Genomic DNA, 25997 nt, shown 5'->3' on the forward strand with positions numbered 1-25997 from the left:
CTACTTCCGTCCCGTTTGATGATGATGATGATGATTGTTGAAACTGGGCTTTTGTTGACGAGAAATCAATGTGTCCTTGACATCGCTGGCCCATTTGCAGGATTACAACGAAAGAATAAAACTGTCGAAGCAGCGTGTTGAATCATCCGAAAGGTTGAACCATGAAGTAAAATAAAAATGACAGCAATGAAAACGAGCCGGGTGGGTCGTAAAAACGAGCCAACTCAATCAAGAATCGGAAAAGCCTACCAAAACGCCTGAATTGTCAAAGGAAAGCAAAACGGGCTGGGTTTTAGACTTGTGAGAAAATAAAATCAATATCAAGTTTAAATGGGCTGTTGATAAGGGACGATCAACAAAATTTGAAGATGGGATATATCGATATCCTGGTTTGTAAACGACAATCTAGAGATCAAGAGGGAGTAAGGTGTTGATCAGAAGCCATGCAATTATGAGGAACAGAAAGTGCTGTAATAAGGGATGAGCCAGTATAAGCTCACCTAAGAAAATTAAAGACTTAGTTTAGAAGTGCAAATGTTTGCCCTTAAATTTCCTTAGATATCCCATGATATCGAGACCAGTTGCTTCACAGGCAAACTGATTTTTCTTGGTGATCTTTTGGCAGGTAAGTCATCCATGTGGGGGGTGCTAACGTCAAGTAGCATTCTACGACATGGCAAAATGCCGTATAGTTTAACAACTGCTCTACAGCGAAGTATCCGTTAGTAATCCATGAGTGTTTCGAGTCTGCTCGAGACCACAATGACCATTTGTTTTGTGTGTGTGTGTGTTGTATCGGCAGCCCAAGTAAAGCATTGTTAACGTCAAGTATGTGATAACGAGCGGTCATCTGAAAACTTGCTTATGGCAAGTGGCCACGTGCTGTTAGTTGGTTATTCTCGTCTAGGAAAGGTGATAGTGCTTTCAATCGGCTAGCACTAGAGAGCTCAGTTCTTTTTTCAACGACATGTACTCTGGGTTGAAAACTTGTCTTTGAATATCGTGAAAAACTTAAAAGATAAGCTCTAGTGTAAGGTGCTAACTTCATTTGGGCGTTGCGTTTACACTTGTCCGCAAAAAAGATAGAGACTGCTACACACGTATTATTTTCTTCCAACTGCTGCATCTTGTTGCGTCGATAATAAGTGTTTCAGTTGAGTTTACTGACGAATACGAAATAACTTCTACTTGTTGAGCATGCAAAATTTCTTGTTTGGGCAACTCAGATCTTTTTTGGCTCAAGAATGACGGTCCAGAGATCCATCTAGATTTTGATGTCATTTGCTCAACACTATATCCTCGAGTTCCGTCATCTGCGGGGTTTACTGCGGATGAAACGTACTTCCAATCGAAAATAGAGTAGACATCTAGAAATTTGGGTATTCGATTTGCCACATTCAATGGCACGTTTCAGGTGTTCTCACCCAATACAGGACTAGAGTGCTGTCAGTCCAAAAACGCAATCAGAACTCTACATCTTGTTCTCTTTTTTTAAATTGGCCTGTTGAGTGCCATATACAGCGGCTTGCAGTTCTAGGTTGGGGATAGTTATCTTTTTTATTGGGCTACGGGAGCCTTGCCCATATCAAATTTAACGGAGATAGGTTGATCCGAGTACTCAATTTGGAGGTACGAGAAGGCAGATGGAGCGTAACAGTTTTGTCTAGAAAATAATCCCTGGGATTTTGGACGTCCTTAAAAGCAAGAATTTCTTCCCTTAAACTAAAATCCTGGATGTTATCAAGTGGGGCTTTTCCCATTTTGGACCATGGCTCCAGGCTGCTTGTAAAACTTTTCGTAGTCGAATTGTTAGAGGCGCAATGACACCTAGGGAGTCAAAGAAAGACACCGCCAACTTGAATCAATCTTGACGCCGCCAATCCGGACAAAGACGCCGCCAATCTGGATTTTTTCAAGAAGATTACTTTCAGTCACATATCAATCTTATGGTGCATTCAATCTTACAGCGTTGTCTGGATCAATCTGTTTTGAGGTTCTAATGAAAGTAGAAAGTCGGTAGTGCTTGTATTCTTTTTGGCTAGATTAAAACCTCCTTTAAATTGAACTTTTCTCATTCCTTGCAGTATTATTTACTCTTTTTCCGTTGAATTTGTGGAAACATAGAGTTCCTTCTTGTAATTGTTGCGTTCTACATATTTGAGAGCATCTGGGAACTCCGTTTTTTGCAAAGCATGTGAGGCAATACATGGCGAGTCTGTGGCTACGAAAATGTGACTGATGTACACGTAAGTATCAATGTGACCATTTTTGTTCCAAAGCGCAAGAATTTTCTGTATTCAGGAGCAACTTTAACCTGCATAAACATTTGGTCAATATCAGTGGAAAGCGCAATCTTTTCCTCCTTAAACCTCAGAATTACTCCGATATGATTATTTTAGCAAATATGGACCTTTCAGAAGATAAGAGTTTAAGAACTGACTGTGAAACACTTTTGATGCAGTGGCAACACGGCGTTCTTTACCAGGCTCGTTCAAGTGATGAGGGAAGAACTAAATTTCTTCGTCTGCTTGTTCTCTTATTTGATTAACTTGTGTGACATCCGTTCTGCAAATCTTTCCGAAGTGTCTACTCGTATTTTTGCTTTCGTTTTGGATTGTTTTAAAGCTTATGGTCGAGCTGAGCATGTTGTTTTTCCGCGAGTCATCTGTTATTTTGGAGTTTGGTTTTCTCTATCCAGAGAAGACCAACTTCACAATGAACGTTGACAAATTTAGCGGTACTTCCCAAAATATCCAGGGCTCAATTGTCTTTTGGCCATTGCTTTCTTGGATGACGCTATGCCTGGGTTCTCAATTTCCATCCAATCGGAGACCATTTTGAACATACTGTTCATATTAGGATGTCTGTTTAATTGAGGGTACTGGACTGGATTGCAATCATCTGGAATTAAGGCAGGTTTTCCAGCGCATGACCATTCAAGCTGATTTCTAACTCCCCATGGTGCATTCTTGGATCCTTTAACTATTTGTTTGTAGTGTGTAAGATCTAGATTGTCAGTTCCGAGAATGATGGAAACTTAATTGTGCCCTAATTCTGGGAAACATATATGGTTAAGATGTTCAAACGAAACGCAGAGGCGATTCAATTTCTTTCTATCAACAGCTGACATTTTTAGATCAGGAACGGCAACAATGTCCATTTCTTCGAAAATTTGTTCCACTTGTAAGGGTCTAATTTGAAGTTCTACTGGTGCACAATTTTGTCATATGATAGCCAATAATCGGCATTTTTCCAATGGTATTCTGATCTTAAGTTCAGATTTGTTGTATTTGAACTGAGCAACATGCATTGGCAACTACCAATGTCCAATTAACCATATGTATCCAAAACTATATCACCATTTTTGAGCTGTACAGTAACAAATGCCACCTGTCCTTTTCCTTGTAAATTTAAAGTTTTCACAGCAGTCTCAACAGGGTATTCTTTCCACACTGATTTAGCTTTGCCCGTTCCCAAAGCTGTGGTTTCGCTGGATAGTAGATAGGGACAGTAGGAATCTCGTTAATCCATGTAGAGATGGTTGCTGGAAGACCTAACACTAATTTGTTCCACTCAGACGTACGGCAATTTTGCTAGCGCCACTTTTGGGTTTGTATTTGAATGGAGGTCATGAATGAATCTTAGTTGCTGGAATGTATCCTCTATTGTCGAAAAGAAAGAGAGGAATTGTGCGTAGCTCTCTGGATGGGATAAATTGAGCGTTTCGAATCTATTCAGTTTATCAAGAAAAGAGTTTACTATTCGCTTTGGATTCCCAAAGTTTTCTTGAAGGCGATAAGTGTTGAAGCGTATAAGCCACCGTTGTAGCCGTAGCCGTCAATGAGAGCTTTCACTTCACCTGTTCATGGTGATTGTAGGTTAATCATTTTTTCAGAAGGCGTCATTGGTGCTCTGTCAATAGTAGCCTGAAAAATACTGTACCATTTCATCCAGCTCATTGGATGATCATCAAAATGGTCCGCATGCAACTTGGGTACTGATTTTCGAAGGCACATATACATGGTGTATTGAAGAAAATGGCGTTTGCGTAACTGATGTGTTAGGAATACTTCTGAAGCTTAACTGTTATAATGGAAAAGTTATTTTGACCAAACGAGGTGCTATCAGTTGAGGAAATTCCGCAAGGAAAATTTGAACGATTGCTGTGATGCACTGCAGGGAGCAGCTTTGTTTTTTTAGCCTGATTTAGTTGCTGCTGTTTGTTTGAAAGTCACCTTCTTCCTTCCAGATTGATGATTGTTATGATGGCGGGCTTTCGTTGACGAGAGGCCAGTGTCCTAGGCAAACATTTAAAAATTGTTTTTGCTTTTCAATTTTAAGGAGGAGTGGAGAGGGAGGAACTATATGCTTATCATCGAAAAGTTGTGAGTGGTAGCATTTGAACGACCTTTCATTGAAAAGTATTTTAAGGGGAGTTTTCGAGGCTGAACTTTGTGTTTTCGTGAATATTTAACATTTTACAGTTTTAATGTTCACTTTTAGCGTTCGAAAATTGTTCATGTTTGGAAGCTGCCTTTAAAATTAAACTGTTAATTGCAAAAAAAATTCAGATTTTAGATGAGATAAGAATAAGAAAAGAATTTTTTTTTGATTGAGGCTACAATGATATATGTGAAAAACATCAACAAATACCATATAATCTCGTATTAAAGGGGACCCTCCTTAGGTGTAAATTTGATTGAAAATTCGAAAATGGGTTAAACTGGAAGTATTTAGTTCGCTGAGCAGCAGTGGCCTGACGCCTTACTAGTATGCGATTTACCAAAAAATGAAAAGACAAGTTAATGCTCTGAAGGGCAGTTCTTAGAGTTTGAGCCACACCCCTAATCTCATCCATGCCCCTTCTACCCGTAACCCCGAGCGTGACTATAATTTTGTTTGTTTTTATACACCGCTTCTATCCGTAAGCCAGCACTTTTGAACCCTTCGAACTCCGGCCACTACTCCACTCCCCTTCCTCCCTCAATTAAGCATAGGTTAGCCTCTACGCTGTAGCTAGCTACTGACGAGCCAATTGCTCGCCAGCTGTTAGAGCAATTTGGCCGTTGCTTCATTCGTTTATTTGTTGATTGTTCCGTGTTTTTCCAGAAAGGCTACTAAAGGTGATAAAATGTTTTTAATGGCGCATAGATGGTGTTGTCTTAATTGATCAGTGGGCAGCGATTGAATTGTTTTATAATATAAGTTTTATTAGATTTTTTTTTTGATTTTGTAAGGCAACACCATCTATGCACCTTCTTCAGGTTGCTTTTTTTGCTTATTCTTGGTACTCTCGATCTTATTGACTTTCTACTGAGGCCTAAGTAAAACTTTAGCAGGTTTTCTTTCTATAATTTAGAGACTCTGAGCGTTTTTTGTTCGTAAATTTAGTTTTTTTGTTTTTTTTGCGTAGGCTCACACTGTAGCGTGACTAATGATAGTTGTAATTGACCGCCAATGAAGCAAAAAAGAAATCTAAACCTTTTTGTTTTCCTTGCTAATGCCTTTAAAAACTGCTATGGCGATAACTGAGTGGAGCTATTTTTGTCTTTCTTGGCTTTTTTCGTCAAGATTTTTGGTACATGCATGTGACTTCAAGCTCTCTTCAATTTCCTTGATGTTTATTCATTCATGCAATTTCGAACAAATTGCTTGTGTGACGTTTTCTATTATAAGAACAAGTTCATTGTTTCATTCGCTTGGTTAAGTTTTTGGCTACACATGGTTTTACTCTCTCAAAATTTGGCTATTCTTATTGAAATGACTGTGCGTTTTTGCTGAGGTTATTTCAATTGAGTTAACATCGTTCTAATTGAAAGTTATTTGAAGGCAATAAAGGGAATCAGTTTAGGAGTTTTTCTGTCCAGTGCTTTTCTGTAACTTAATCTGTTTTTGAAAATTCGTGGATTTTTTTTCATGCTAATGATTGTTCTGTTTTGACTTATCTTTTGGTCTCAAAAATTGTAAGTCTGATCAGCTTACCGCTGGGGGTATCATTTTGTTCATTTAGAGGTTCAATTTGTCTCATTTTTTGACTGCCATTCATTTGAAGACCTTTTTTTGGAAAAGTTTTGCTGTTTTTTTTTATTTTATCCTCCAATGTTATTTACTGTTAGTTTTCTCACTTTGCTGCGTAGTGGCGTTTACCATTGTCTATTATTAAAGTGGATATTGATTTCAATATGAGGCCAATATGTTTGATTAACTTTGACACCATTAATTTACAAAATCTTTTGGAGAAAACGTTTTCAAAACGTTCTTTCTGTCTCTTTTGGTTACTTCCAAGGAAGCCTAGTTTTACCTTTTCAAGGATTTGTATAATAGTTTTCATAATTGTAGCATTTCTATTCGATGAAAAATGATAGGTTTATATTTTTTTTTCTATGAAAAGCTGCTCTTATCGAAAAGTTCTTCTTGTTCAAGTCACTCTTTTGCCCTGTCATGCTATGCTTCTTTTCGTCGTCGTAATCGGTTTTTGGTGCGACATCCATCCAATCGCGCGTCAATGGGGCATGGAAATACTTTGTTTGGCAACTTCTACCGCTCATCTGAGATTGTTCGTATGTTGTCATTTGCCACTTTTCCTTTGTCATTTGCCACTTTTCCAGACGCACGTGCTATATTTTTACATAAAAATTTACTCTTTAGTGGCACGTGTTCTGTAACGGGGGGTGCATAACGTACTGGGGGGATGGGTAAATGGAAAAGCTGCATAAATTCTTACATTACTCATAGTTCTCTTATTTGTTCGATTAGCTTTAGCATTCTCAATTTAGAATTATAATTGAGCTTCTTTACTTCTGCATTCACGTACACGAGAAAGCAAAATTTAAGCAAAGTCAAATAGAATTGGCCGAAGTTGCATAATAGTTAATTTCAATTTTAGGTTTTTAGTTGTGTTTATATATTTAATTTTTTCAAGTTTTTCAACCAAGTAGTTCACTCAGTTCAGTTTTCGTTTATCTAGTGCAATAAAAAACCCATTCACTGGAGTAAACCTCATTTGGGTGTCCCATTTTTTCACCCCTATTCATTTAACCCCCTATCATTTAACCCCGATTTATTCACCCCTGTATCATTTAACCCCTCTATCTTTTAACCCCACTATCATTTCATCGCGATTTTAATCCCTATAAAATAAGGATTATTAAATTAGCAATAAAATCATTTGGCCATGCCTCGCGGGCCATGGCCATGCCTCAGCGGCCCGTGGGACTTTATATGAAACTATCACAACCGAACGTGGCAAAACATGCCTTTAATGTCGACTGCTAATTAGCGGGACGAAATGATAGAGGGGTGAAGTGATAGAGGGGTTAAATGATAGAGTGGTGAATAAATCGGGGTTAAATGACAGGGGGTTAAATGAATAGGGGTGAAATGAAGTAGAACCCTCATTTGTGCGCTTGCCTGTCCTAATTTTGGAATACTGTCTTGAACTGCTTTTTGCTATTTCGAAAATTTCCTGTTTCTGCTTTAATTGGTAGACAATTAAGCCTAAATACGGATTAACATAATCGGAGCATTCTGTGTCGACGCACATTGGCGAGCCTTCTTGATTGTTTTTGCTGTTGAGATCTTAGTTGATTTCCATTAATCAGTTACAGAAGAAATCGGTATAGAGACACGCCAAAAAAGATGGCGTTTAAAAGATAGAAGTAGTTGTTTTTAGCAAATTTTGTCTTGATAAAGAAAGTGAAAAGATCAGTATCTCGACATCGCGTTCTGCTTATTGTTTATTTCCTAATTCAATGACATCTAACATATGTCACAATTCAACGTTTAATTTTGGAAGTTAGAATGACCAACAATTATTAAATGTATCCTCATTGATTCTGGAATTCTTTTTATTGAGTTAGACCCGACAAATTTGTCTGGTTAGTGAGGCGACGTGTAATCAGATTACACATCGCCTGACTAAGAATTTATACGACACTGTCGCTTAAGAATTGACAAGGTTCTGAACGATACAAGTTTTGAAAAAAAAACTTTTAAGATCTTGCACAATAAAAAATTCCGAAATTGAAGATTATTCCGCTGCCTGCCATTAACAAATTGAGTGAAACCGAGTACATACCTTGAACTGATTTGATTGGAGTATGGCCTTAAATAGTAGCGTATTTGTTAGTAGATGAAGGTTTCAGATGAGAAGTTTCAACTTGGTCATTCAATTGACAGGGCTGGCACACGTTTTCGGTTTTAGTTATTTTCTTCGAGCACGTGTCATGTAGTTGGGTCTGGTTTAGGTCACACTCGAATCAGGTATCACCGTGTTGCCATTGGCCAACGCTTTCGGAAGCTCAAAGCGCGGAAAAGAAGGTTTGTACGTGTCGCCATGTCTGAAAAAAGTTGGGAAAAGCAGAATGAAATATAATGCATCTTGCATGTCTGTTGGCGAGGATGCTTCAGCCTTGGAATCGATTCGGTATGCATGGTTTTTGCGACACGATACAGAGGAAGATAAGGAACAAGCTACGAATTGGATGAATGGGATCCATGAGAACTGTGAATTATTTGCAACCATGGCGAATAATGCGACAGGAAATGCGGGGTGGAAGTTCAGATGCTTCAGCAATATTGCTCCAATCAACGGAGGAATCGAGGCTATCCAGGCTGACATGAGATTTATTGGTCTGGCTGCTATTCTGGCCATGGTGTTTCCTGTAATCTGGATGGTGAAGCCTTGTTGTGAGAACAATTTTGCGCCCCTGATTCTGATCGCGATTGGTGTATTTTTCTGCACGTTGATTGCGGCTGTTGGAATTGGAAGCTTCTTCGGATTTGAGATTGTCTACACCTTCGTGGTTGTCGTAGTCTTCTTGGAGTGTAAGTTGCATTAATCAAATTTTCTTAATTCGTCATTATTGTTCATGGCAGTTTGATTACGTCAATTAACTATTGGTGGCCAGCTTGCTATTGAGGAATGTGTGTGTAAGTTTTGTGTGTAAGAGGAATGTTTTGTCTGACATCGCTTTTTTGGGGTTGATTTTTTCACTCATGACTGAAATTTGCTTGATGTAAATTATCGCCCCTTCAGTATTTTAATCAGTTGAACTCAATTATGCGCTATATATTTACTGCAAAAAGACATATAACAATGCGCCGAGTTTTACTGGTTGAGATTGTCTATAATATTTGCCTCTTAGATGCTGCATTTTTATGTTTTCCGTGTTCTCACTTCGAATACAATAGCTGCTTGCTCTTTGAGCATCATGGTTTTTAGCTTGACTGCGGTAAATGTGCTGCAGCATATAAATGCTTGAACTCGATATTTTCCTATAAATGTTGATAAAATTTTGCCGCCTTCAAAGTTATCTCTGATGGAGCAAGATGGAATCAAAAGAGGAGCAGAATGTGATTCCTGAATGGAATTTTGTTAATTTCAGGGTTCTATCTTCGTCTGGCGCTATTCATTACGGACTCACTGAAAGAGTGCCTGTTGATCAAGACGGGCGAAGAAGACTTCCCTACTGTGTTTGCTCATTGGGCTCCAATCATTGTCTCAACTTCCCTCATTCTCAGTCTCACCTGCTTCCTCTTCAACGGCTGCATGTATAAACTTGTCTGGCACCCAGCCGCATTTGTTGGTCAGTCAGACTTGTCTATTACATTGCTAAGATTATTGTACTTCTTTGAGCTGACAATAGCACTAAATGTGCTTAAGGTTTACCTATTGCTGGAAAATTGACTTGGTTGTGAAATTTGATAATAGTTGTTCACTTCCAATGAAACTAAATGTAAATATTGTTGAGTGCCTAATTTGACAGCTTTTCTTGCTGAAGTACTTTTGAGTTCTACTGAAGTTTTTGACATGCCTGTCTTCGTGGAAATTTGTATGTACTTCAAAATTTTCGTTTGCAGGCTTGTAAAGGAGCAAAGGTTAACACGGAAATTTAAAAGAAAATATAACGTTAATTTCAAGAAAATTCAGTGGATCATTATAATAAGAGCTCAAATTAACCTAATCATGATCATCTAAAGAATTTGACCCTGCAGTAGTATTCACATTTGCTGCATAAATTGAGCTGAGATTCGTGGTAAGCAATCATTTATTATGCAAGCCCAGCTGGTTATAAACTGGTGTTTAGGAATTTTCTTCCTGCTGGCGTGTATCTCGATGCTCTTCGTCTTCTTTCCAATTGTGTCAAGGATTCTCAAGTCAAGGAATGCTGGTGGAAGTCCATGTTGTATGGGAAAGGCCAAAGAAGGATCCAAGCAGATCGTGAACAATCCTTTAGTCACACGTATCAAAGCGGGCTATCATTCAGGCATTTTGTGTGCCTCGACATTTGCACGAAGTCTTATCGTGTCTCTTTTTGTCATATTCTTCGTACTTTGTTTGTTGTACAGCGCTCTCATTTTGTTGGCCGATCAGGGCGATGAAACATATTATGGCTACGATCGAAGTTCTCTATTTTTACCTGGCTCGGAAATTGGCGAGACTCTGGAAGTGGTCAAGAAATATTACCCAGATGCGGGAGCCGGAGTGCAATTGATATTTGATAACAGAGCCAAATACTGGAATCAAATTGGCTTGGAAGATTTCACAGCTTGTAACAAGTTTGACGCTGCTTGTTATTTCCACTGCAATCTGTTGATCGAAGAAATGTTCCCAGCTTTGTGGGCCAGCTCAGAGCACATGAGGCCTCGGTTTCAGTTGAATTTTTACCAAGTGTTTGTTGGTTTTGCGTTTCAAGAGGGAGAACAGCTGATTGAGACTGAAGATCAGTTCAAAGGTTTCTTCAGTGTGCCATTTCTGACAGGAGCGGGAACTATTGCGCTTTTCAACGACATGGGAAGATATCACATGGATGCTTTGCCCCAACCCCCCTTCGCAGCAGAAATGAAGGGAGATCCCTACACTAGAATGTACACTGGGTTGAAATTCATGACGCACACCGCACATGAAGTTGAAGCTATTATTAAATTGGAACAAGCACAAGAAAAGTTGAAGAAGACTGCCAGTTTTGGACTTGCTAATTATTTCCCACCGGATTCATTTGAAATCTACTCGCCTCAGTTCCTGCTTTCTGAAAGCAGCAGAGATGTCATTTCTCGCACAATTTTACTGCCAGTTGTTGTCATTGGGGTGCTTATATTGTTACCTTTGTGCTCGTGTTTGGCTGTGCCTCACCCGTTAGCTCTTGCAGCGATATACCTAAACGCAATTATGCTTTTCGTCGAGTTCTTCGCATTGCAGATGCTTCTAGGAACGACTCTGAGTAACATATCAATGGCGTTTTACTTCGTCATGTATCTCTTTTCTGTCGATTTCTCCTACTATGCCTCGCATATGAACCTAAAATTCTTGATGATGAAAACTCCGGATGACGTTGGTCCAAAAGTTCCATTGCCTAGTCCGATTCCGTCAATCGCTAGCATTATTACGTCATTGGTGTCTGCATTCATTATCTTTCTCAAGACGTACACGACCTTAGCCGTTGTTGTGAGGAACTGTATTTTGGTGTTCGGAATTATAGGACCGTTGCACGAGATCCTGTTCATTCCTTGTTTCATGTCTCTCTTCGTTGGCGTGAACAAAGAGTACCAAGCTGTGAAACAGGGAAAAGTTGCTGAAAATGGAAATACAATTGAACTGAAAGAAAGTGATAAGACTGCGATTGATACTTAGGAATTGGACAGTAAATTTTCGATGTAAGTTTATACCCACAAAAGCTAAATAATAATAATTCTTATTTTTAATCAGGTTTTAAGTATTTTGATTTTGTGTATCTATATATTGGTTTGGTTGACTGGTCTGTATAATAAGCTTTTTAATAGCCGCCCTCATCTTCTCAGCCGGCTATTATAGCGCTCCTATTTTTTTTTACAATCCAAGAATTGGATTGTATTGGTGCTCTGTCTTTTTTTTATTTTTGTAAGATGTTTTCACACCTTTTTATGACTTTCAAAACGGGATAAACAGGTAAAGCTCAGCGGGCATCAAGTTTCATTAGAGGCCCTTAACCGCGTTCAGTAGTCCTTCAAGTGCTTAGAGTGGTGAAGCTACTGGGAAGACTGTAATTCAAGGTTAAAAGGTCATTTTAGGAGTTTTTGGGTCCAAAATGTTGCAAATTTTTGCATTTTTTCGTCGTTTTTCCAAATTTTTGTTAGACCAGTCTGAAATTGAGCTTTGCTTCTTTTTCACCAGCTTCTTTTTTTCAGCCCCTGTGTCAAGAAGCTTCCTCTTGGGTTTAATAGAGGTTATTGCATATTTTCTAGTGATAATGGAATGGTTTCCAACATTTTACTTCATAGTTTTATTGGTAATGGGGAATGTGTTTCAATTTTTTAATATTTCGAATTTAACGACTTTTTAAAAGAAAAATTGCAATTTTTTTTTAATTTCTGTAAATTTAGTATTTGTTCCTCACTGGAGAGGTAACCTCCTATGCGGTTTGCAAGTATGTTACTGCATAGTTTCTAGTGGCAATAGATTGGTTGTCCATTTTTTAATATCGCAAATTTTTGCAGGTTTTTTAAGTTAAACTTTTTAAAGTTTTTTTGAAAATGTTTAGAAAATTTTTGAGTTTTCCCTGCACCAGGGGCACAGGAACCTCATCCAAAGTTTGATTATAAGCTACTGCATGGTTGCTTAAGGTAATGGATTGGTTATATTGATTGATATTGGTTAATCATTCCATTACCTCTAGCAACCATGCAGTAGCTTATAATCAAACTCTGGATTTCAGCAATATCTTGATAAAATTTAAAATTTTTCTAAATTTTCTGAAAAAGATCATCATGTTACAAGTTTGTGGATCTTTATGAGCCAATGAAACTATTCAAGGCTTGCAATCGGTATAATGGATGGTCTCTGGAGACAATGAAAGGGTTCTGAAGATAATAATATTACAATTTTAGCAAGATTTTTAAAATTTTTGATTGTTTTTAAATGTTTTGAATTCATTTTGTCATTTTCTGAGTTTAACGATCTGACTGACCCACGCAGCTTTTCTAAGTCTTTCAGCTGGGTCACATGACAGAACTCCAGAGATAAATATTGGTCCCAGCCAGATTCAGAAAATTTCTTTAAGTTTTTTTTCTCAGTTTTTTTGAAGCCGTTGTCATATCTCTCGAATTTATCTACTTTTAGTGGCAAAAATTCTCTTTCGAAGCTTGTGCGTAACCTAATGATCATTTTGAATTGTATCATTTATGGTCTTCAGGTTAAAAGCTTCAAGAGTTTTAGCAATGATTATTTTTTTTGTTTAGTTCGCTTGATTCTTTTAGGTTCTCAACTTTTGAGATTTTGTCTTTTTGGCTGGGATTGTTCAATTGTTATGCTGGTCAGGTATATTAAGTCTGTTTTTCATTCAATTCTTCGGATTGTATTTCAGGACTTGTCCTGCTATGTTTTTTTACTTCGTCGAATAAAAAAATGTTTCGCTTTACCTCATTTTGCCGCCTTTTCAACATTTTGCGTGAAATCTTTTTGACTTCTCTAGGCTAGTTTCTCTCTTCTCTCATTCTGCTAAAAGTGATTTTGAACATCAGTTGCTCAGCAAAGCAATTCAAAATGAACAGAGTCAGTATAAAAAATTGAAGTCAGAAATAGAAACGGGATAAACCCATAAAGCCCACATTTAGATGCCCGCTATTTGAACGTCGGTCCTATAAGTATTAGTTACCTCTCTCTAATGCTTATTGTTATTGATAGGAGCCCCTGTAGCCTCTCTCTAAGAAACAGAAGTACGTTTAACTACGAAATGCCATCAAAATAAATCGGACTTAAAAAATGTTTTTGTACAAAAATCTTTTTTTTAATATCTTCTGTTATTTCAATCCCAATCATGCTTATTGGAATCAACGGCGGCTATTTTCCGGCAATCTGCCGGGTATGTTTAATTTATTGTTTGAATTTCTAGTATTTCATTTTTATCAATTGGGGTAATAGATAGCTTAGTGGTGCTTTTAATTGCTCTCAAACGAAGTTTGTAGCAACTATATTAAACATGTGGTCTTTCGAAGTATTTTTTAATGCAATTTTTCACGTGATCAATATTTCGATGCTTTTCCTTTTTGTCCTCAAAAATGGGATGAAAAGGTAAATCCCGGAGAGTACCCCCCCCCCCCCCCCCCCCCTGCTTACTCGTCCGCTGCATCACCAATTTCACACACCATCCCGCTCCAGTTCTTCATTCAACCCCTCTACACCTGCACTGCACCCTCGCCTCTAACTGCACCACCCCCTAAACCTCGCCCAATCGACCACCCCGCCCTAAAAAAACTACTGGATACCTTTTTCTTACGCTAGTCTCCGTAAGCGAAAACTACCAAAACCAGCAGCTCGCCAGTCGTTTGAGAAGAATTTCTATTTTCTGCAAGTTTGTCATCTCGCCAGGGTGCTATTAAGCGGCAGTTCAATACAAATTGAATCTGAAGAGCCCATGTATAATCAACGTCAAACGTAAGTTAGCACCCAAGCCTTTTAAGACGTAAAAGTTCTGTTCTAAACTTATGCCAAATCGCTTTGAATTGAAAAAAACTTTGTTACTGCAGCGCACCCTCATGGATGGTATCAGCACCCTATTATGGAATATTTTAGCTGGGGGCACAAACAGCTCGAATTTTTTGCCCGGTTTTCACTGGTGGCTTAAACTGGCATCCCTAGCTTAGTCAAGTTGAAGCGCTCCACTCAATTCTTACATTAACAAAAAGTTGTCACAAAATGGAAACGTTTTGTCGCGAAATGTTACGCTGTTTTTGTTCGGAACCAGCTTAGTGTTGGATGAAATATATACTCGACTGGGTTGCTTTTAATTGAATGTTGGCCGATCGATATATTCATCAAACAGAGTTGTGAGTGGTATCATTAGAAAGCTTTTCAAGCCTAGAATATCAACGTAGAAAATCTTTTGCCTTTCTTACATTAAATACAGAACGTAAAGCGAGGCTGAATTATTGATAGATCATGTGCAACTGAGGCCTAATGAATTGTTTTTAATTGCTCTCAAACGAAGTTTGTAGCAATTATATTAGTCCTGTCGGTCTTTTTTAATGCGATTTTTCTTCTGATGCTTTTGACTCTTGGTCCTCAAAAACGGTATAAACAGGTAGCGCCCAGCGGGCATTAAGTGCTCTTAGAGCCTTTCAGCTCAAACTGTTTTCGAGACTTATACATACACTTATGGTGTGAAGGGCGGTTCATAGAGGTTGAAGACACCCCACCCCCCCACCGCGCTGTTGCCCCCCCCCCCATCAACCCCCGGTGACCCCCCCCCAATCAACCCCCGGTGACCCCCCCCCCTCCGGTGGCTATGTACTGACGAACAACCGCTTGCTAAAAACGCAAATGTTTACTATTTTTCAATTTTTTTCAAGCTTTTTGAAAATATTTGACATTTTTTGCTTTTTATCAGCCGTAGGTTTCAAAGAATCTCCTCTAGAGTTCGATAATAAGTTACTGCATTGTTTCTAGTGGCAATGGAATGGTTTCAACATTTTATCATCACGAATATAAGCAATTTTTTGACAAAACGTGCAATTTTTTCAAATTTTTTGACATCTTTTCCTTATTCAGGTCTTTCCAGACCCAGGGGCCAGGAACCTCCTAAGGGGTTCAACAGTAAGTTACTGATAAATTTTTAATGGGCATGAAATAGTTTTAAACTTTTTTTAATGTCATAAATTTTAGCAATTTTTTGATGAAACATGCTTTTCAAGTTTTTTGATTTTTTTCTAGTTTTTTAGAATTTTTAAGCCTCAAGAGCCAAAGAATCTCCTCAAGGGTTTGAAAATAGGTTACTGAATAATTTCTAGATTGAATGGAATGTCTTTTGATATTTTTTGCCATTTTCAATTTTTTGGTACTTATAGTCATATTCAGATTTTTTGAGCCCAAGGGTCAGAAAATCTCCGTTAGGGTTTGATAGTAAGTCACTGGAAAGCTTTTGTTGGTTATGGATTAATTTTCAAATTTTTAATATTACAAGTTTTAGCAATTTTTTTGTAAAACATTCAATTTTTTAAGTAAAGTATTTTAGTCATTTTTTAGGTTTCTGTAGCCCCAAGGGCTACGGAACTTCCTCAAGTGTTTGATAATATATTACTGCGTAGTTATTAGATGTAATTGAATGTTCTTCAAGATTTTAATATAACTAATTTAAGCAGTTTTTAAAAATATTTGCAATTTTTTCATGTTTTTGAATTTTTTCCGGCAACAGAGGCCCCGGGACCTCCTCCAAGGTCTGATAATAAGCTGCTGCATGATTTCTAGAGCTAACAGGATGGTGATCAATTTTTTTATGACTCCAGTTTTAGTTATTTTTGGATAAAAAAATTAAACTTTTTCAAAGTTTTGGAAAATTTTTTGTTTCAAGTGTATGGATCTTTGAGCCTGTGTAACTATTTCAGGCTTCAAACAGGGACACCGGATAGTCTCTTGGGACAATGAATTGGCTCTTAAGATATTAATGTCTCAAATTTTAGCAAGATTTTCTTAAAATTTGCAATTTTTTCCAAATTTTTTCATTGTTTTTGTCCTTTTCTGGGTTTAACGATCATTACTGGCCAACAAAACTTTTAAAGTCTCGGAGATGGGTTACTTGACAGAACTTTTGAGACAAAAAATGGTTTTATTTTTGTTAATCGCGAAGTTGAAAACTTTTAAATTTGCCTTTTTCATTTATTTTCTATATGATTTATTTACCAGCAAGGTTAAAAAACTAGAAGTTGCAGTGTCGAATCCAAACATGGAAGATATTACTGTCTCTTTCTCTCTATTTCGGTTAAGGTTCCTTTCCTTCTCTTTCTTGTTTGCAGTTTTTCTTTCCCTCTCACTCTCTCTCTCTCTTTGTTGATGCCGCACGTCAGCTGCTGTTATGTGGCGTAATGTCATCATCTCTGATCCTCATTATCAATTTTTAGTTGAAATGTTTTTATCATAAATGATCTAACAGGCACTTTTTAGGAAACCATTGTTAATTGCTCTCAAAACCAGTTTGTTGCAAATATATTAATCCTGTTTGTCTTTTATGCAATTTTTCTCTTGGCCGATTTTTCGTCTGACCTATTTGACTTTCGTCTTCAGAAACGGGATCAAGAGGTAGTGCCCTGACGTCACTAAATCGTGGCTAGCTGTTGACGAAACCAACCGCTCGCCGGTCGTTTGAGAGCAATTCACCTGACGTTAGTCGGTTATTTTTTTTGCGAACTCAATGGGTTTTTTACGGCTTAACTTTAGTGTTTGCCTAAAAAAGTTTTGAGATCGTCCTATGATCGTTTTTATTGTCTTATGACTTAGTCTCACTAATTACAAGAGCAATTGGCGTACTAAGTTAACCTATATTTGTTTTCAAAAAAGAACGTCGGATTTTCATGTTTGCTGCTTTATCTCATTTTTGTCAATTTGTAGTGTAATCTGAGCGAGCCAACAGAGGTCTGATCCTTTATCTTTTGAATTCAAATTTAATCGTCAATGCAGGTTTATGTTCAAGATGATTTTTTAACCATTTTTGATCTCAGGACATCTGACCATGTTCGAGGTCTTTTTGTGGTGCTGACACGTTAGGACGTTGATAACATTACACATACCAATTTAATGGCGCTGAAGGAAGACGCAATTGAGCGCATCGAACATTTTTAATGAATGGGTAAGGGCCCCAATTGCTTTGACACCGTTTTCATGCAAAGTTCAATTGATTTTTGTCTTGTTTTTCGTTCTCTTTACAGCCGAGTGACGTCTTTTGGATAGTGACATGTCTCATTACTTTGCCTTGTTTTTCGTTCTCTTTTTAGCCGAGTGACGTATTTTGAATAATGACATGTCTCAGAGTTATAATTGACCTATTTAAAGATTTCAGTTTACTTCTAATGGTTTTCATGAGATTGAAATTATTTTTCAAAAACTTTGATCCCTATTTTTTCCTGTGCTCTTCTTTTTAGATTTGTCTACTCTGTTAGCTGGTCGCATCAAAGTTTGGTCGAATATCTATTAGGTTGAAGTACAAGTTTATATATTGATATCCGTTGTCAAGCTCGCAACGGCTAACCTTTAGGAGCTCTCTTTTTGACAATCCAAAGTATTTGGACTGTATTACGGCTCTTTCTTTTTTTAAGATCTTTTTTGGTTTTTTTTCCGCTTTTTCACGCCATTGAGTCAAATTTGAGTGGTGATTTTGATCATGCTGGACTCGTTAAAAAAGTTGAAGAATACAAGTAGATTTTAAGCGTGATTTTTCATAGTACCGTTAATGAGTAGTTGTTATTTGAACAAACTTTCGGTTTTTGAAAGTGAATTTTTTCTTATACGGCGGTTTAACTTGTGCTTCTTTTTCTTAAATGCTATTAAATGAAATATATGTGTGTTCTGTCTCGACCAAATGCAACTTTTTGAAGTCAGCCAATGCTTTTAGAACTTTGGCACTATTTGTTGTCATAAATTACTAGTCATTATTTGATTTCTGCCACTTTTCAATAATCTTTGTAATTTCACTTAGTATCGTTAATAAAAACTCTTGCGGGTTGCTTATAAATGATTCTATTTGATGGTTCAGGTTCTTAGCAAACTCTTTTATGTCAATGGGTTTCGCCAATAGTGTTTTCAGAAGTTTGTTGTTTCATTTAATCTCATTAGGGATAGCTCTCCTAGCTCACCTCATGTAATCCAATTAACCGTTTAATCGTAGCCGTTGCTTTCTATGACTTATGTACTGTTCGTTTTCAATATTTATTTGTGATTTTACTTTTTTTAGTAATTGTACTTATTACTGTTATCACTTAACCTCATTTATTACAGATTTCATCGGTTGCTTCGGAAGAATAGGTAAATTAATTTAGTCTGAAGTTCAGCGTTGTCGTTTTAATGATCTTAAGTTTCCGTTTGTAAAATAAGATGACTTTTTAGTATTATTTTTTTTTGTTTCTTGTGTTATCGCTTAGTCTCAAAAATAACAATTCCTATCAACCTAGTATTGCGGCGGAATTATGATCAATTGTTGCCTTCAACTTGGAGCCAATGTCTTTATTGACCAAAATACTATCTGTTTTCAAAATGGGTCTTTTGTTTTAGACATTAGAACTGCTAAAAAGGTGTTTCATGACCTCTAGTCTTTTTTGGTTTAACTATGGTTAAGAATTTTGGCATGTAGTTTTGAGATTTACTCGGTTCGATGCCTCTGGTTTGACGCCGCATCCACGCTTTCAAATTTGACTCCTGACTTATCTCACTCACTGCTTCAACTTAATGGATTGAACTGAATTCCACTCTGAGTTTCGCATTGTAGTGAATACGGTCAAGGTCTCAAGTGCAAAATTAAAAGCAACGGGATAAATGAGCCCGGTCATTAAGTCAAGGTGCATTAGGTTCTGTTTTTTCTTTCTCTGTTTCAATCCCGATATGCGTCAAGTCGGTAAACGCCGCAATTTTTTGGGCAGTTTGCCGACTCTGTTTTAATTTAGGTTTAATGTGATGCTCTTTTTGATTTTTTTTTAGATTTCTTCAAAAAGGATAGGCGTTAAGTTTTGGTCGTAATTAATGATTGTTGTTTTTATCAGATCTTGTTTGACTTTTAGTGTAGTTTCGAAACTCATTTTGCATAGTTTCATCGTTTTTATCTGAAGTATGAGAGCCCTTCTTAATGGAGTTGTGGGCGGTCAGGAGGCCCTTAATTTACGAATCGAGCCTCATCACTACGTCATCCGACATTTTTAATCTATTTTTATACAACACTGCACGTCTCTGTTTTTCTACTGCATGCTTACTACGCCTGCCACGACCAACACGAACATCATTGAAACACTTGGCAAGAATCGAGGACACAAATCTTCAATCCCACCATCACCAACTGGACACATATGGCTCCGATATGGCACGAAACTCACATCCACTTGGCCAACGCGGAATGTAGTATTCTTTTCACAACATACAGCGGTCGCGTTCCCCAGCTCAATTTCTTCGCATACATCAGACGACAAAACAAGAGGCCACAAAAGAGCAAACAGACAGTAAACTTTCAGCATTTTGATCTGGAATACTCAATAAAAACTTAGAACAAACCACTATTGATGTTGCTTTCCATTTATACTTAATTAGCCCAGTAAATCCCTTGACTTTGACAATACCACTAATCAAGACCCACTTGGCACAGCACACTAGGCAACCCTGTTTATAATCATAAGATTAAAGGTTCGAAACCCATCGCCTCCGCTTTTTCTAAAGAGCCGTAATATGACGATGCTAAATTTTGATTGGTTGAAAAAGACTTTTATAAATTCATACAGCACGCATTTTATTATCTTGAAATTCAGACAGACGATTGTGCTCAGTACAGTTCAGTTGCTTTCCATATTACTTGAATTGAAAAACTTGTAGCAGAAAAAGAGCGTTTTTACCGAACCCGCGCTTCGAATAGCACTTAGCAAAAACTTGCAATTAAAAGCCTTTATTAGAAAGGATATTGCAACGATAACTCTGTCTTCATACAATATAGTACTTGGCACTAGCACCTACATAGCTGCTTCTAAAAAGATAGAAAAGGTAGAAGCAAACTAAGAAGAGAGTTATCATAGAAGTTGACAAATTCTCTGAACTAACTAAATTTTAACTAGAATTGAGGTAAGTATTATCTATGCTGAAATGTTAAAGCTAAAAAGACATACTAGACTGTGACTTGCGAACTTTAGATGTTCTCAAACAAAATTTCTAGCAAAAAGTAGGGCGAATGGCATATATGCCATTCGCCCTACTTTTTGCTAGAAATTTTGTTTAAGAGCATCTAAAATTATTTAGTAAATTAAAATTAAAGGTAATTAATTGTTTCTGAGGACGAAAGTCAAATGAGAAAGATAAATTTTGATCAAGCAAGATTACATCAGTCAGAATGTAAGTATACTTAGAGTCTGACTGATGTAATCGTGCTTGATCAATATTTATCTTTCATTTGACTTTTGTTCTTAGAAACAATTAATTATTAAAGACCAGCAGCATTAAACAGCTCAGCAACTCTTTTAGAGCCTCAGTGCGAGCTAATAGTATGGATTGTCGAAAAACTGGTTGAACTGGCATAATTTTTGTCTCCCGATTATTTTTGGTTACAAATTTGTTGTCGACCAACCGCTCCACTCACACACAAACACTTCTTTGTATTCATCCCATCGCCCACTGTACACTTAGGCTAACCTAATTCAATTGTTTGCTCAAATTACTCGTCACACGGTGGCGTTCTGGAAACTGGATAGACTGGTAAAGCATGAGGGCATCAAACCCCTCAAGGTGTGAAGTGCAATCCTCGGGAGTTTTGAATCTCTATACTTCCCCTCCCCGCGCACTTACTTCTATGCGTTGGGCTGATATTTGGTTAGTTGACCCAGAACGAGGCTTGAAGCAATACTTTTTAGTGGTCTGTGTCTTTAATGCATAATTTTCACCTGATTGTTGTGGTACGGGAATATTGTAAATATTATTTTAGTTCATTCTGAATGTCATTTGCATTAATCTAGTTTATATTGACCTTCGGGCTTATATGGGTTAAACTGGTAAAGCTCGAGGACATTAAGTGGTTTGTTAGGAACGGTCACAGGAGGTGCTGAGAAAGTCGCAGTTCAATTAATGTAGGTTTAGGACTCCCCTCTCTGTGACCCTTTGTACCCCAATGCACAGCAGTTGAGCCTAGGGTTCGTGAGCAATTCGTCTGAAGCACTACTCCGCTGCTGTCACTCAAGATCTGCACAAAACAGAAGCCCGAATTTAGGGTCTTTCCCATTATAGGCCCCCGGCATAGCAGTCAGATAACGAATAGCCCCCACCCCTACCATGGTGAGCATACCATAATGGAAGCTATAATTTGTGGGAGGGGGGGGGGCTATAATGGGAAGGACCTCGAATTTGTGCCTCAAAAGCTGATACTTTTTTAAGAAGTTTTCCGATAATTTCTTATGTCAATCAGAGTTCCGCTAACTTAAACTACTTCTTCTCATATATTTTTATATAGATGACCAACAGTTTTTGGAATTTTTGAAGAACAAACGTCTCTTCAAGTATAAAAACACGTGCATTCCCCGTTCAAGATCATTTAGTTCTTCCGAATTAATATTTGCGAAAGTTTTTGCCATATCGTATTGAATGTATATCTAGTTCCGTTTTTCAAAAAGATAATTAGTCGAGTAGAAAAGACACTGTCTATTTATTGGTCGAAAATGGCAGCTAATATTTGCGCAGCAGATAAACAAACTATAAAATAGTTTCCCTGGAAATCAATTTAATCTTTTATGCATTTGTAATCAGTCTCTGGTTAATGGATAATACTGTCCTGTCTTTTGCACGCAGAATTTTAATTAGTGCTCTCTTCTCTATAGACGATCAATTGGCAATTTTTCTGTTACTTCAGTGCTTTTGTTACGTTAATATTGGTTTATTCCTAGATTTTTCAATTGTGGAGTTTTGGATCTTTTCCTTTTGTGCCCCCCCCCCCCCAGCTTAGTGGGTGCATATTATTTCCAGCCCTAGACGCACGTGCCATATTTTTACATAATGATTAACTGAGTAATAACACGTGCTCTATAATGTGGGGGAGCATAACGTACTGGGGGGGGGGGCACTAACGGAAAAGATTCGGAGTATTTTATATCAATTTGAGGGCAATTGTTTCTGATGGCGCATAAAATCTGCTCCAGAACTGACTTAAGTTTCCCGAAAAAACTTGGAAAAAACTACAGAACTTATTAGAATTGTTTTTAAATCGAAGCTTCCAATGAAATCTAAGTCTGTGGCTGTGCATGTAAGATAATGCACTTATTTCAGTCGCTTTCGACCAATTATATAATAAATTCGTTCTCAAACTGATACCAAATGACAGAATAAACATACAACCAGAAAGTTATCATCAGTTTGCAAGAGCACCATCAGACTATTAATGTCCGTTCTCAGGTGTCTTGATATTTTTTGAGAGCATTTCTGTTACCAAAATATAGCGAGTAATTCTGGATTCTCATAAATGTAGACATCTCTAATATTATGCAAATAAGAGTCTAATTGTTTTTTGCCAAGTTGTAGAATATTTTTTAACACACTTATGTCATACTTCACTAAAACATTGCAAAGGATCCTGACGCGAACTTTAATGGACTTTTTATTTTGTTTTGTAAGTCTTATTTCAGTTTTCAAAAGTTTATTTCTTTTCTCCGGATCAAATAGTGTGTGAATTTCTTTGGGGCTTATGTAGCTATTTATCTCTGGATGGGCATGTGCTTGTCTTAAGACAGCTGCCAGAAGCTTCAAAAGCTCGTAGACATGAAGTTCCCTCACTAGGGGTATTTTGTACTTTGATCGCAATTTGAGTGTCGATTCGAACTTTCTTTTTTTAAAAATAATTCGAATCAACAGTTTCTGTTGATTTTCAATTTTTTCCATTACTTTCTTATCAGCAGTACCGTACACCAGTATGCCGTACTGATATATTGGCTGAATAAAGGATTTATATGCTCTAAGCAATGCCGAAGAAGGCAAGAACTTTTTGAGTTGATACAGCAACGGAACATTTTTGGCAGTTTTTTTTAGCAACTGATTGGCATGCTCCTTGAAACTCAACTTGTGATCTATTTCGAGACCCAAATATTTTGCCGAAGTCACTACTTGACTATTTGGAACAAATTGTTTAGCCTGATTTGCGCCTGCTGCAGTGTCAAAAATAAGTGTTTTGGTTTTTGTTTTATTTAGGGAAAGACTGTTTAGAGTCACCCAGTTTGATATTTTTTCAAAATCTTCTGCCGTGTCAACGCCTAATTTACCACTGAGAGCCGTATCGTCGGCGAAGAGAACTATCTTACTTTTAGTTTGCAAAGCGGGAAGATCATTAATGTAGATTAAAAACAAAAGTGGTCCTAAAACGGACCCCTGAGGTACTCCACAAATAACTGGTGAACTACTAGATGTGGATTGGTTGAACTCAACATATTGTTCTCGACCAGTTAGGTATGAAGTAAGAATTCGGTTTATTGGGCCACGGAATCCTAGTTTTTCAAGCTTAAGGATCAGAATATTATGGTCTACAGTGTCAAATGCTTTAGCTAAGTCAAAGAAAGTTGCCTGGAAGTTTGGAGACAGTCTTATGCTTTCTACCAGCTTTAAAATTGCATCAACTGTGCTTCTTTTCTCCCTGAAGCCATATTGTTCAACATTGAGTATATTAAATTTTTTCAAAAAGTCTCTGATGTTCCTTGCTAAAAGCTTTTCAAATATTTTAGACAGTACTGGAGTCAGTGCAATAGGTCGGTAATTAGTTTCTTCGTCCTTGGTTCCATTTTTGTGTAGTGGTATCACCTTAGCTATTTTTAAAGAAGCTGGAATGTTTTCTTCTTCCAAAATTCTGTTGAATAGAATATAGAGATAAGGAACCACCACTGGGTTGATAATTTTCAAGAACCAGTTTGACATTTCATAGTGATCCGTAGAGCGCTTGGGTTTCAAAGACAAAATACAATCAAAAACTTCTTGAGCCTCAAATGGCTTTACGTAAAAAGTATTTGAAATCGTTGTCACATTTGCCACAGCTTCAGCTGGAATAAGGTTCGTATTGGATTGCAGTTTTTGTCCGACTTTTACGAAGGAATTTAATTTTGCTGGTGTTGGGTATTCATCGATAAGAACTTTTGGTTCGTGGCAATCCTTCTTCAACAGTTTTATGGTTTTGTAAAACTCTCGTGGTTTTTTCTCATAGCTATTGACAATTTTATGTTCAAAGAATTTTTGCTTTTTTTGTTTTATCATTGATTTGACATGTGTTTTTTTTCTTTTCCAATTCCAAAAGTTAGTGAGGGTTGGTTCGTTTTTATACCGTAGCCAGAACTTTTGTTTTGAATTTGTAGCTTTCTTTACGTCATTGTCAATCCAGTCTCTATGTTTTATGTTAGCTTTGTTGTATTTGAGGGGTAGGAAAGTGTCGAGTGTATTTTCTAAAACTGAGTTGAACAAAATAAAGGCTGAGTTCAATTCCATGAGATGAAAATTCTGTTTTTGATCATTAAGCGCAATGTTTAGTTTGTAGATGAAAAACAGTTTGAAGTCCTCTCGCTCAAGTTTCTTCCAGTTTCGTCTTCTGAAACCGTTCTCTGTATTCATTGTTAAGGAGTTGGGCATTTTCAACTTAACTAAACTGTGGTCACTAACATTGTAATCCAGGACATGTATGTTGCACTCAAAATTCGAGAAAAACACGTCTAGGCATGTCGCCGTGTTAACTGTAGTTCTTGTAGGGTAGAGATTTTTCGTAATTGTCAGACCAAATGCCTCCAATAAATTTTTCAAACTCATTGATTCATTCGTAGGCAAAAGCATATTTAAGTTAACGTCCCCACATAACAAATTGTTCCCACTCAGGTATCCCACAGCTGTTAAGTGATCAGTAAGTTTGTTAAGGAACATGCTATGGGGCATTTGTGGTGACTTATAGAGAGCTGTGATATTGAGGAAATCTTTTGGGTTCGTTTGAATTTGCAAAGTTAAAATTTGCAAAAGGTCTTCGACACTTTTTTTGACAACCCTGAATTTTAGCCCGTCTTTCACGGAGACTGAAACTCCGCCTCCTCTGCGGGCTCGATTGCACATTATAGGCGAATTGAAACCATCAAGCTTATAGACGTTTGCCTGTGAATTATCTTTCAACCATGTTTCGGTCAGAACAATTGCAACAATTTTTCCAGGGTTTTTTTCTTCTTTGAGAACAACTCTAAACTCATCCAGATTTTTACTCGCTGACCTTATGTTTTGTAGCAATACGCTACTTCTTTCAGATGTCAAATCTTGCATTTCAGTTATCGAGAGCGTCCGTTATTGTTTTTTCTTTTAAATATCTGCTTTTAAATGGTTCTTGATGTAACCAATTCATTGTTAATAAATAGAAAGTTATCGGGAGAAAATGAGTAGACCAGACCAACAAGATTGGCTGTTATTTGAGTCCTGGTTGTCTTATTCAGAACGTTCGCTACTTTTTGAGCATTAAATGTGGTGGTAAAGCGTCCAAGAGAAATTAAGAGCAGCTGAAGTCTCAGTCAACAATGAA

General features: G+C 37.4%; 1 protein-coding gene across 3 annotated transcripts in view; it reads left to right on the plus strand.

Moving 5' to 3' along the window:
- The window catches only part of LOC142339094 (uncharacterized), a 72082-nt gene extending 60379 nt beyond the window's left edge, over nt 1-11703 (plus strand). For all 3 annotated transcript variants that reach the window (XM_075388833.1, XM_075388824.1, XM_075388816.1), the window contains exons 4-6: nt 8247-8826; nt 9387-9587; nt 10089-11703. In XM_075388833.1, the coding sequence (XP_075244948.1) occupies nt 8247-8826; nt 9387-9587; nt 10089-11632 (2325 nt within the window). In that variant the 3' untranslated portion in view covers nt 11633-11703. The remainder of the gene's footprint in view (nt 1-8246; nt 8827-9386; nt 9588-10088) is intronic.
- Nucleotides 11704-25997: the final 14294 nt, after the last annotated feature.

This window comes from Convolutriloba macropyga, chromosome 1, assembly GCF_964194025.1.
Source record: "Convolutriloba macropyga chromosome 1, txConMacr16.3, whole genome shotgun sequence".
NCBI classification, from domain to species: domain Eukaryota; kingdom Metazoa; phylum Xenacoelomorpha; order Acoela; family Convolutidae; genus Convolutriloba; species Convolutriloba macropyga.